This window comes from Diceros bicornis, chromosome 14 (genome assembly GCF_020826845.1).
Source record: "Diceros bicornis minor isolate mBicDic1 chromosome 14, mDicBic1.mat.cur, whole genome shotgun sequence".
In the NCBI taxonomy this organism is placed as follows: domain Eukaryota; kingdom Metazoa; phylum Chordata; class Mammalia; order Perissodactyla; family Rhinocerotidae; genus Diceros; species Diceros bicornis.
The window spans coordinates 60033962-60046551 of NC_080753.1; the positions used below are offsets into that span (position 1 = coordinate 60033962).

At 41.7% G+C, this 12590-nt stretch overlaps 1 protein-coding gene across 1 annotated transcript in view; it reads left to right on the forward strand.

The window, feature by feature from the left end:
• Positions 1-12590, forward strand: part of F13A1 (coagulation factor XIII A chain) — a 159460-nt gene that overhangs the window by 45158 nt on the left and 101712 nt on the right. Inside the window, exon 4 of the mRNA XM_058554041.1 lies at positions 6040-6291. Within this exon, the coding sequence (XP_058410024.1) occupies positions 6040-6291 (252 nt within the window). The remainder of the gene's footprint in view (positions 1-6039; positions 6292-12590) is intronic.

The following is a 12590-nucleotide window of genomic DNA, read 5'->3' on the forward strand; positions in this document are numbered from 1 at the left end:
AAGAAAAATAGATTTCTAAGTGAATAAGGAGGAAAAGTTTTGTTTGGGGTTTTCTAGCAGTTAATTAAGTCTCTCACGACCAGAAGTGTTATTATTGCTAAGTATAGCACAGGTGGAGCACAGACCATGGCCACTGGACTTACAGATGACATGCCCAAGATATAAGAGAAATGGGGGTGTCCTGCTGTACAAGCTTCTTGGTTTCAGAGCACCATGGGAAACAGTGACAGATGACCTGTCTTCTTCAGTTACAGACACCCACTTCTCCTCCATGCTGGGAATGTTCTTCCAGGTTCTGGGTACAAGCAGGGAGAAGTCAGAATAATTCTATTAGCAGCAATATTCAACCATATTGATCATACTGTATGCTAATTAGAGGCCTTCCTAGACTACCTGGGAACCTAATCACCACATATGACGTTGTGTTTTTTATGTAAAAATATTCCAAAGCCATCAACTGACTAAAAAGTTAATTTTTAAAATGCAACACATTCCTTTGTGGGGTAATACCTATGTAGGACTTTGCATGCAGTGGGTTCTCAGGTCTGTGAAATGAGTGGTTGAGAGTAAATTTTCCCCAAGGTCACGTAGGGCTGAGTCTGAGCTGGAAGCAGATTTCTCTTGCCTACCTTGTAAATGACACTAATATGAAGAGGCCATGCAAAAACTCAGGCCCATTGAGCCAAGGTTGGAAAAGAACAAAATCTTAAAGGAGTTAAATATTTTCGCCCTCTTCCTCCTGGTTCTAGGCTGGCGGGGTTACAAGAGGTGCATCTCTCTGTATTAACACATGTTATGTGTAAGGAGACAGGGAGGTTAAAGAAGGCACAGGGCTTACAATATAGACGTATGGTCCAAGCAAATTTTGCCTTAGAAATAGTATTTCTGTGTCCTCAAAAATAATTTTCAGATAAAGCAAGCGTTTAAACTAAGAGCACGTGTTAATTTCTAGATCACTTGGGAAGATGGAACCAATTTTAGACGTGTGAAAGAATGCAATTGGTAATTATATTTTTTTAATGTTTAGTAGTCCAATTTCAAAGACTACATTATTAAAAACAAAATGAGATATTACATTTCCTGCTTCTATTTTTCTTGGTCAGATTTTTTTAACACAAAAGTCACACAATTTGGGGTGAAAAAAACCATCTACCCCGGCATTACACACCTTCAGCAAATATATGCATGGTGATCACCCGTGCTGGGCTGTGTTTCACATCCAGATTTGGCCAAGGATGGCTGATGGGCAGTCACAGATGTTGATGGATAGGTGTTCCAGAGTGTAGCCTGATTGTGGTCTCTTACATGCTACCTCCTGGGGGAGAGAAGGGCTATTTAGCGAAATGAAATACTACTCTGTCACAACTTCCTCACTCACAATTCGATCATGGAAAATTCTTCCTCAGCGCTGTCAGTGGAATGTAACTGTCGTTACATTCAGGATTAACCACAGTGTAATAGCGCAGCCGACAATACCCCGAAGTCCTATTGACATGTCAGGTCTCACATTAATAATCAGCTTTTCCATACAGCAAATATGAAAAAGACTGCAAATCTGGGTTCATTTTCTCCCTTTGGAATGAATGTAATCACTCTCTATGCTTGATTTGCTTCCATAAGCTGGTCTGGCACCACATGGCCTGACCATGTCAGCAGTGTGGCTCTCCCTTCTCCCTTTTTCCTTCAGTCACTCAGCCACTTTAAAAACTTTCCTAACTCAAATCCATTGTAGCCGTGTAGCCCTGAGACCCTCTTTGCAGGTTCCTCTCCGCCAGGTCTTCTTTCTCACCACCAGTTACTAAGCCCTTGGATTCGTACTTTTCTGCCTTACACATCCACTCCCACCACGTCGTGTCCGCTGGCTGTCCTCTTCCCTCATATCCCTTCTGATTTTCCAGCTTTAGTCTTCTCTTGGCTTCCTTCATCTTTGTAATCTCTCCATCACCCTCATAATGCAGAGGAAGGAGAACTTTCTTCACAGTGCAAAGACCTTGGTCCAAGCCCTGTCTCTACCTCTGCCTAGTTATATGATGCCCTGCCTGTGACAACCTCATGGAGCTTCAGTTTCCCATCTGTAAAAATTCCCTCACAGAGTTGTTGTAAGGACGCCAGGAAACATTCCTGCCACTTTATTTCCATCTCTATCTCTGTGAATTGCCTTGGCAGCTCTAAACAATGTTCACAGTAATAAAATTGAACATTCTAGCCATGTATAATGAAACAACAAAAAGTTACAGCCACCTTCCTGTGTCTTCACCAGCCTCTGAGACTGTGAGGAATTTAACTAGGAGGCTTTAAGGAAACTAAATGTAGACTAATAGTAGTGCAGATGTTGTTATTGGTTTAATAACATATTTCTCTTCAGAAGGAAAAACTAGGTGATGGTATTTTTTTCTCAGGCCCAAATCTTAAATGCTGAGTGTCTATAATAAATCACTCCTTAAATAAATAAAATATAAAATTTTCTAAGGCAGAGGTTGGCAAACCTTTACTGTAAGGTCCAGATAGTAAATATTTTAGGCATTGCAGACCATATGGTCTCTGTCACTGCTATTTAACTCTGCTGGTGTAGCACAATAACATACAAATGAATGAGTTGGACTGTGTTCCAATAAAACTTTATTTACACAAATAGATGGGAAACTACATTTGGTCCACGGACCCTGGTTTGCTGACTCCTGCTCTAAGGCTTGAGTGGAGATTACAGTGACCATAAATGACTCAGAAATTATGAGTAGGGGACAGGTTTCAGGTGATTCTTCATGATGATTCTGGAATTATTAAGGCTTTTGGTTAATGAATGCCATTACTTTTGTGTATGTGTGTGTGTGTGTGTGTGTGTGTGTGTGGTGAGGGGTGGTCTTCCTGTTCTCCTGACAGAAAAATCAGGCAGCTCAAGATTTCTGAATCTGGAATAAACCAGACTTTGAAAGTAGATTTGGGTGCGGTAGGTTTGGCTATCAGTGAACCCATCTTGGCTTCCCACTCCTGGAGCAGAGAAAGGACCACTTAGAGGAATCAGAAAGCTGAGAAAGTGGGGAAATAACAATAACAATAATTCCCATTTATTGAGCAGCCCTCCCTATCACAAACCATGACCACTATTTTCCCCATTGTGCAGAATAAATGAAGTTTTAGTTGAGAGAGGATACGGACTTTGCCACAATCACACAGTAAGTGTCAGAGCCAGCCAAATTGCTTTCCCCTGGGCCACAATAGCTCCCTCAACAAAATTAACTGGCCTCCCTGGGACACCCTCTTTTCTTCAGGTTAGAACCAGAGGGGGAAATCAGCAATTCTTCCTTCAATCTTTACTTTCTGGTTGCTGTTTAAAACACACACAATAAATGCTGTGTGCCAGACATAAAGCTTTCATTATATTATAAAATCTATTTTCTTTCCGTTTCCAGAACAAAACTACAAAGAGAAAAGCAAATGGAAGTTCAGACAATTAAGGAATTTGCCCAAAGTTGAACCAATAGCTAATCATGGAGTCAGAATTTGAACACAGTTCTCACCAACATCAAAGCATTTTCTACATATACACCTGCCGTAGAACTTAGTGGTTAAACTCCCAGGCTGACTGTGTTCAAATCCCAACCCCACTACTTACTAGTTGCATCACCCTGGCATCAAACTGATTGATGAATTTGTGTCTTAGATTCTTGATTGTCAAATTAGGATGATGATAATGGTTTCACTCTCACGGTTTTTTATAACGCCTAGCACATAGTAGGCGATATTGCTGGGTGAATGAAAAATGTTTAAACAAATTAGTCTTTAGATTAAGTTGTGACTGGGTTCAAAGCCAGCATGAATGAACATGGCTCTCTTTTTTCTTTACTTTTTTTTGTAACATGAATTTGATAGGTAAAAATTAATATGAGTCTGAAATCAGAGTTTGAAGTGTCATAATGGGAACTAGTGATTGTCGTAGTTACTTCAGTGTTCCTAACAGAAGTGGGCGTTAGTGCAAAGGGAAGTTGAGGCTCGTAGCACACAGCGCACGGCTTCTCATGCACTCTCCTAGTTCTTTGCTCTTCCTAAAGGCGCATGCTTATGTAATTCATTTTAAAATCCCTTTCATCCCTTTTTCTCCAATCTAAGCCTGTCATTATTGCATAGATTTAATCTCTAAAAGTTTATTTTTACTAAACTGGTGTCATATTTGATACAGTGTATTCTAAATCCAAGCCAGTATTTAGTGGTAACAGTTGCCAGGAGCCATTGTAATAAATGAATTATGGTCCCATTTAGCTAGCAAGAGTGCTTTTGATGTCTACACTTCAACAGTGATGGGGGCTCCGGAGAGCAACAATGCCTCCAGAGAAAAGGGCCACCTCATCCCTCAGTTTGAACTTGCACAAGGAGGAGCATACACAGGAAATATGGGGACAGAGGTGCCTCTGGAACAATCAGCTCTTGCAGGTGGATTTGTGTGCAGGCTTTTTGGAGGTTGAACCCCATGTGTTCCCAAGAACACCACATCCACACTGTTGCACCTTGGCAGAAAACCATTTGTAAGGCTTTGTTGGATTTATAATGATATTCATTCTGAGTGATGATTAACTGATACCCGCAACACATAGCAAAGCACTGGGGTTCTAATCTTTCTCCTTGTCCTGCACTGTGTAAATTATTATTGTTATTAAGATTAAGCATCTCACAGAATTACACAGAAGTAACTTATGCACTCACCTCCTTAGAATGCTTTATCTTCAGCAATATGCCTACCAAAGAATCCTTTAAAGACTTCAGTAATTGGAGAGGCCAAAATGAAGCATCGCTTTTGTTTGTTTTAATGTAGAATCCTCTACTTGTTTTATATAAAACAATTGAAGTGAATAAGTTTTGCTCTTAAAGTTTCTTCTGCTTACAATCAAAATAATTTGCAGACTTATTAGTCTGATTTGTATTTTTCTTCAAGTCAAGAAGAATCAAATGTCTACTACATTTTAGAAAAGTATGTAAATGAAAGATTTGCTCCAGATTAAAATATCTGTGCACTTGATTATCTTGTAAACTAAACTGTAAACTAAAGAGTTAAAGAATGCTGGGAGATTGACTGTCTGTATACAGTGAAGACTTTGATTTTTCAGGAACTCATTGGTAACATTTAGTTTTGAGGTTAACACCATGAAATAAGAATTTGGTCCCAACTGGCAGCACTAAAGAGAAGACTTGCCCTGAGGTGGCTTGTACATAAGTATTATGAACCTGGAAATGTGGTAAAATGCCCTGATGTTTAATCTTCTATTGAAATAGCAGCTAAAACTTTGTTATGCATGAGAAATTATGTGCAAAACATCTTACATGTTTTATTTTATTTCATCCTTAACTACTATTATTATCTTCATTTACTGATGAAGAAAAAGAGAAGGATATAGGGATTTATAAAGGTCAAGTAGTTTGTCAGAAGTTGCAAGGATAAGGAAGTAGCAGAGCAAAGATTCAAACCTAGATTATTTGCCTCTGGGGCCTGAATTCTTGCCCATGACATAAGCCTGAATCACTAATGAGATTGTCAATAAACACGTTTCAATTGAATATGAAAATGGTTACATTGGACAACCTATAGATATAATCCTACTAGAAGTTCTATAACAAATAATAAAATTGTATTCAGAATAAACAAAAAACATTTGCTTTTTGTCCCTAAAAAAGCAATTCTAACTTTTTAGTGGTCAGAATTTCAGGGAATGATAACTTCACAGTATACTCTAAGCTCTGTTTCTGTTTTTGCATCCCAGATTAGTATTTCTACATCTTATTTGAATTCACTGATTAATCAACCAATAAAAATTCCTGTAAGTATTGTTATTTTTTTAATCTAGACATTACAAATCTGAGCTTCAAAGAAGTTAAGAATATTGACTACCATCATGCCACTACTGGGTAGCAGAAATAAAATTCAAACCCAAGTCTTATGATTTCAAGTTTAATGAATCACTTTCCACCTTCAGGCGTAAGAGGACAGAGTAAGAACAAAAATGGTTTGTGAGATCTACTCAATACTGTATTTCTTCTTTCTTCTTATAGGTCTCTACCCTCAGGAGAACAAGGGAACGTACATCCCGGTTCCTGTCGTATCGGAGCTTCAAAGTGGCAAGTGGGGGGCCAAAGTTGTCATGAGAGAGGACAGGTCTGTCCGACTGTCCATCCAGTCCTCTCCGGAGTGCATTGTGGGGAAATTCCGCATGTACGTTGCTGTCTGGACCCCCTATGGAATAATCCGCACCAGCCGAAACCCAGAAACAGACACGTACATTCTCTTCAATCCTTGGTGTGAAGGTAAGGGGCAGGCACTTATTTTTCTCAAAAAACAAAATAGTTCATACATTTCCAATGCATCTCATTTTGGAGGGATAGCAGACTTGTTCTAGAAGACATGTCTCTTTCCTACATACGTGGTTTTCTACGATTAAAAGAGAGAAAGATATGAAATTCGTCCTAAATGTGTATGAGGACAAAACTTGTATTATGAAGGTAATGCTGCTATCCATTTGTTTCAGGAAATAACTGGAGATTGCCTACGGTTGCACAGTTAGTTAATTGTGGAGATATATGTTGATAGTATTGCCTCTGTGTGTACTATTGCTCTGTAAACAAACAGGCTTACTAAACTTGACTTCAAAACTATTAGGAGCCATAATCTGGCTTCAGAAAAATAGAATAAAGTTGAACCTGTGCAGAGTGGAGCTGTCTCTCTAATTCAAGAACAGAAAGCCTCCATGTCTAAAGGATCCTATACATTTGTTTATGTGTATAGCGGGTGCAAACTTCATAAACCATAACTCTGCATGTGAAAATATGTAAATAATACAACTCAATCTCTACTGCTGTTTTGAGTCTTCCTTTTTGTCTGCTGCAGAAGCTTAATCTAGTTATATCCAAATAAACCCAGTGAAGTCCAAAGATTTCTCCAACAATTCAATTTAAAAATTCAGGCACACACAGTGTTTTCTCCCCATCCCCATCTCTTGCCCTTCCGTATCTGCCCCCTGCTTCCATACTTGGTGTGGGACTCATTTTAAGTTTCAGAGGCAAATGCAAATGTTGCAGCAGCATTGATGGGAGAGGGTCTATTTTTAGATCTTAAGAAGGTAATGAAACATAAAAGCTGACATGGCACAGGAGACGTCTCACATCATCTTACTCCCTATACATTGCTCTCCAATGTTTTCCCAAGTGAGTCTATAGTATTGCTGATTTTGAATGACTCTTGTTTGTGAGAGTTGTGATTGAATCAGTGTTGATCTGAACTTACATATAGATAATAAGTGAACAACAATGTTTTCTACTCATATATAACATAAACCTGGATCCTACTAACCTTTTCTTTGAATTATCTGTCCAATGGTGTTGGCAGATGGTACTGAGCTAATCCTATACTCCCCACCTACCACCCCCATCATCTTGTACTCAGTAATCCTATGGATGAAACAGAAGTTCAAGGTAGATGGTAGCAGGAGGTGTTAACTGGGCCATGTGCAGTTCAAAGGTGCAGTCCTGTTTATAGAAATCCTGTCAACCAGATAGAAGGCACTCTGCAACTGAGTGGATGGGGTGCTATTTACAGAGATGGAAAAGACTGAGGGGAGCAAAGATGTAGAGACAAACTAAGATTTTGAAAATGTTAAATTGGAGATAACTGTAGACACCCATGCAGAAATGACAAGTAGGTATCCTGATATGTGAATCTAGAGATAAGAATCAGAGTTGTAAACTTGGGAGTTATCTGCATGTAGGGAGAAAATACAGACAAAGAAGGAAAGAAGATGTAGTATCAAGCCCTGAAGAACACCACCATTTAGGGGTCTGGTAGAGAAGAACTCAGCAAAGGAGACTGAGATGGAGGAGTATGTAAGAGGTGGCCTATTGTAAGAAAATTGTATTTTAAAAATTCATACGTATAAATAAACCGTGAGTTTGTTATTGACTCTTTGCATTACAAAAAGAAAATCACACAACTTCATATAACTATCCAGCATCCCAAGGTATTTAAAGAATGATATAATTTACTCAAACTTTGATTTGTTTGCAGCTTTTCTGGATTACATCATCTGTGTAAAATGATGTACGTCTACATGCATTTCAACCTATGTGGCTACTCTTGTAGAGGTGAAGAGGGTTAGTCATGTTGCCTGACACACTGACTTAACAGGAAGGCCATTCAGGACTGACAACGCTTAACTAGCTGATCAGTGCCTTGGTCTGCAGTTGCATCCATGATGAACAGCTTCCAGGCACCTCTGTTCAGAAAGAGTCATAGATCTAGAGATAATATGGCCCCGGGGCTAGATGCTGCATTACAGAAAAGGCACAGACGGACCTACCCTACGTGTCACTGATTGCAGGAAGGTGAGAATAAAACCAGAGAGATCAGTTTGGAAGCTATGGCCAGGGACAAAGATGATGATGGACTGGACTATGGTGATAGCAGTGGAGATGAGGAGGTAGGGATGGGTTGGAGATCTACTTTGGATTTAGAACAGAAATCGCAAGGAGATTGAACATGGGAAGTGAAGAAGAGGGACGAGCCAAGAATAACTCGAAGTGTCTGGTTTGACCAACGGGGTTCATGGTGATGCCATTTTCAGAGCTGGGAAGCCTGGGGGAAGTGGAGGGGAAGATCTAGGGGTGAAATTAAGAGTTAGATTTAGAACTGTTAATTTGATGATATCTGTGAAATATCCAAGTGAAAATGTCAAGTAGGCACTTGAATAAGTGAATATAGAGCCCAAAGGAGATGGCTGAGCTAGAGATGTAAATATGGGCACCATCAGTTACTCAAGGAGAAATTTAAAGAAAGAACAAAACTGGATTCAGTATCATCAACAATTAGAGTCTAGACAAGGGAGAAGGAGACCGAGAAGGAGGAGCCAGTGGGGTAAAAGGAAATCAGAAGAACATGGTGTTACAGAGCCAGATAATGAATTGATTCAAGAGGACAGCAATTAGCTCTTCTGGAATGCAGCTGATGAGTTGAATAGGCTAAGGAAAGAAAGTGGTCACACGTTGTGGAAATATGGAAATCACTGGGGAACTTGGAAAGATTGTTTACTACAGTGATGCTGACAGAAGCCAGAGAGATGGGCACACGCTACAGTGTAACAGGAGGTGAGAAAGTGGAAATAGCAGGTATCGCCATCTCCTTCAAGAAGACTTTCTGCAAAACTGAGATGGTGATATGAAGCTCAAAGGAGAATTTTTTAAAAACAGGATAGAGTGGGACAGGATAGAGTGGGCACAATTTTATGGTGATGGAGATGCACCAGGAAAAAGGGAGTTGACTCCCCAGAGAAAGGGTGGTTGTTCACAATCATGGCTGTGCAGTGGAATCACCTGGGGAGCTTAACTGCTGAGCCATCGTCTTCCCACCCAGACATTCTGACTGGTCTGCAGTGCAGCCTGGGCTTCAGGGTTTTTTATTTTTATTATTTTTTGTGTGTGTGTGAGGAAGATCAGCCCTGAGCTAACATCCATGCTAATCCTCCTCTTTTTGCTGAGGAAGACCGGCCCTGAGCTAACATCTATTGCCAATCCTCCTCCTTTTCTTTTATTTCCCCCAAAGCCCCAGTAGATAGTTGTACGTCATAGTTGCACATCCTTCTAGTTGCTGTATGTGGGACGCGGCCTCAGCATGGCCGGACAAGCGGTGCGTCGGTGTGCGCCCGGGATCCGAACCCAGGCCGCCAGTAGTGGAGCGCGCGCACTTAACCGCTAAGCCACGGGGCCGGCCCGGCTTTAGGGTTTTTAAAAAGCTCTGCAGGTGATTCTTTAAGCCAAGGTTGAGAAGCACCAACGTAGGGAGTGAAATCCTTGAGAGGGTGGGATCCAGGGAAGAGGCGAAGGGCCCTTGATAGGTGGGGTTATCCATCCTCCACTGTGACAGGAGCGAAGCAGAACATGGGTGAAAGTGCAGGTTTTCTAGATTCAGTGGAGGGAGGATAAGGTTGTTCCCATTTTGTGATTCTCTTTTACTAAGTGAAGTATGAAGCAAAGTCATCTGTTGAGAACAAGAAGCAAGGAGGGAGTATTGGAGGGTTGATGGAGAAGGCACGAGAGGTGGGAAGCAGGAAGCGGGCTTATTACAGGAACGTGGCAGATGGGTCCACCCCACTCCCCAGAACACAGGGGAAACTGCCACGATCCCCCTAATTCCGTGGGCTGTGGAAGACCAAACATTTCTGCAAATTTCTTGGGGATATCCTTACAGTCACCTCTGCCTCTAGGAATCCTATTTCTCCCAGTGCTGACACCTGTGCTGCCTTGGAAACATTAGAAACAGTCACACAAAACATTTGTGAGTGTCCAGCCATTAATTGCAATTTGGTGTGGAGGGTGAGGGGGGAAAGAGTTACTCTGGTTCTCAAACTTGGAACACATCAGAATCACTTGGAGGGCTTGTTAAAACAGATTTCTGTGTAGCACCCTGAGGTCAAGTAGGTCTGCGTGGGGCCTGAGAATTTGCATTTCCAACCAGTTCCCAGGGGCTGCTGGTGTTGCTGGTCCGGGACCACACTTAGGGCACCACTGGTTTGTATAATAATTACAAAACATAGGAGAGTATATTTACTCTTCTTAAAATTTCACCTCCTCCTCTCTAAACCGAATCCCAGCCTCTCTCCACCACACTGCCTCTTCTCTTCCTTTTGTTCTTCCTTGTTTTCCAAACTCTTCTCTCCCATCCTCTCTTAAGGAACAAATTCTCTTTATTCTCTCATGCAGAGCAGTTCAGTAAGCTTTTTTATTTTATTTGAAAGGCTCCTCCAGGGGCTGACCCCATGGCTTAGCGGTTAAGTGCGCGCGCTCCGCTACTGGTGGCCCGGGTTCGGATCCCGGGCGCGCACTGACGCACCGCTTCTCTGGCCACACTGAGGCCGCGTCCCACATACAGCAACTAGAAGGATGTGCAACTATGAAGTACAGCTATCTGCTGGGGCTTTGGGGGGGGTGGGGAAGGAGGAGGATTGGCAATAGATGTTAGCTCAGAGCTGGTCTTCCTCAGCAAACAGGAGGATTGGCATGGATGTTAGCTCAGGGCTGATCTTCCTCAGGAAAAAAAAAAAAAGCCTCCTCCAACAATCAGACTTTTGGGAACTACACACTTTTCCAAGACCATTCCCTCCAGAAAAATTCTAGTGTGAGCTTTTAAGATAATACCTTTTCACATTCTTGTAGTAATACTCACTGAGATCTTCCAGGGGATGTTTATAAAATGGGAGAAAGAGGTCATCTCTTCATTTCATTCATTGTGTGATTTTCCCAGCCTAGAAGCCCAGGATTTAACCCCAAAAGGGGATCTGTATCGTGAACCCCACATGCAGCCAAATACACGGTAGCCTGACAATCACCCAGCTTTGTGCTTGCATGTGCTGATTCACAACAAGGAACTCAGAGAGACGGTCTGACAGTTGGAAAGTAGATAAAAAGAGAGGAATGGAGCCATTGGAAAAGAACCAGAAGTGGAAATCAGAAATTGTCAAAAGAGAGTAAGTGTGCAAGATGCTGAATCACTGCACACTGGATGTGGAAGTGATGTCCAAGGTGGCTTAGGACCCTGGGTTGAAATAACACAGCACGTACAGCATTTATTGATAAAGAATGTTCAGCTGTGTTCCCGGGGGCCCTTCAGCTTGCTTTGCATTCATACGCAATTTATCCTCCTTAATCACTAAGTCATTAACGAGGATCAGTAACAATACCACATCGGTAAGGGCAGAAGTGGACACAGGGAGAATTATTGGTTAGTTTTTTACTTTAAGAGCATTAACTGGGCTTCAGATCCATTCGGGGGTGGACCCTTCTCCAGGGGGTTGGAGAAAGAACTGTACCCACAAAGGTAGCAGGAGTGAATTGGACATTTATTGTGAATTCATTGTGTTTTTCTGACCACTCAGGCACTCTGGATTCTTGAATGCATTTCAGTATTTAAATTCAGAATGTTCCAGATTGGTAGTTTAGCCTCAGAGCCAGATAGTATGTTCTGAAAGATTTAGATGTCCCATTCCTGTGCTTCGTACCCCATCCAGGGCAATATATGCTTGTTATGTTTGGTTGAGTGTCAGTCATTCCCAAGGGGTCTCTCTTCTCTTGATAACTTGTTTCCCCCTCATCCCCATCACTGATTTTCCCTGACCTTCTACCCTAGCACCTAGTATAGTGCCTGGTACACACTTAATGTTTAATAGATGTTTGCTGCATTGATTTAATAATTCAAGTAGGGCCTGCCCCGTGGCTTAGCAGTTAAGTGCGTGCGCTCCGCTGCTGGTGGCCCGGGTTCGGATCCCGGGCGCGCACCAACGCACCGCTTGTCCGGCCAAGCTGAGGTGGCGTCCCACATACAGCAACTAGAAGGATGTGCAACTGTGCCATACAACTATCTACTGGGGCTTTGGGGGAGAAAAAAAAAGGAGGAGGATTGGCAATAGATGTTAGCTCAGGGCCGGTCTTCCTCAGCAAAAAGAGGAGGATCGGCATGGATGTAGGCTCAGGGCTGATCTTTCTCACAAAAAAAAAAAAAAAATCAAGTAAATGCGTTTTAGGCTCAGTGCACCTATCATCATAGATCAGTTGTAAATGTAATC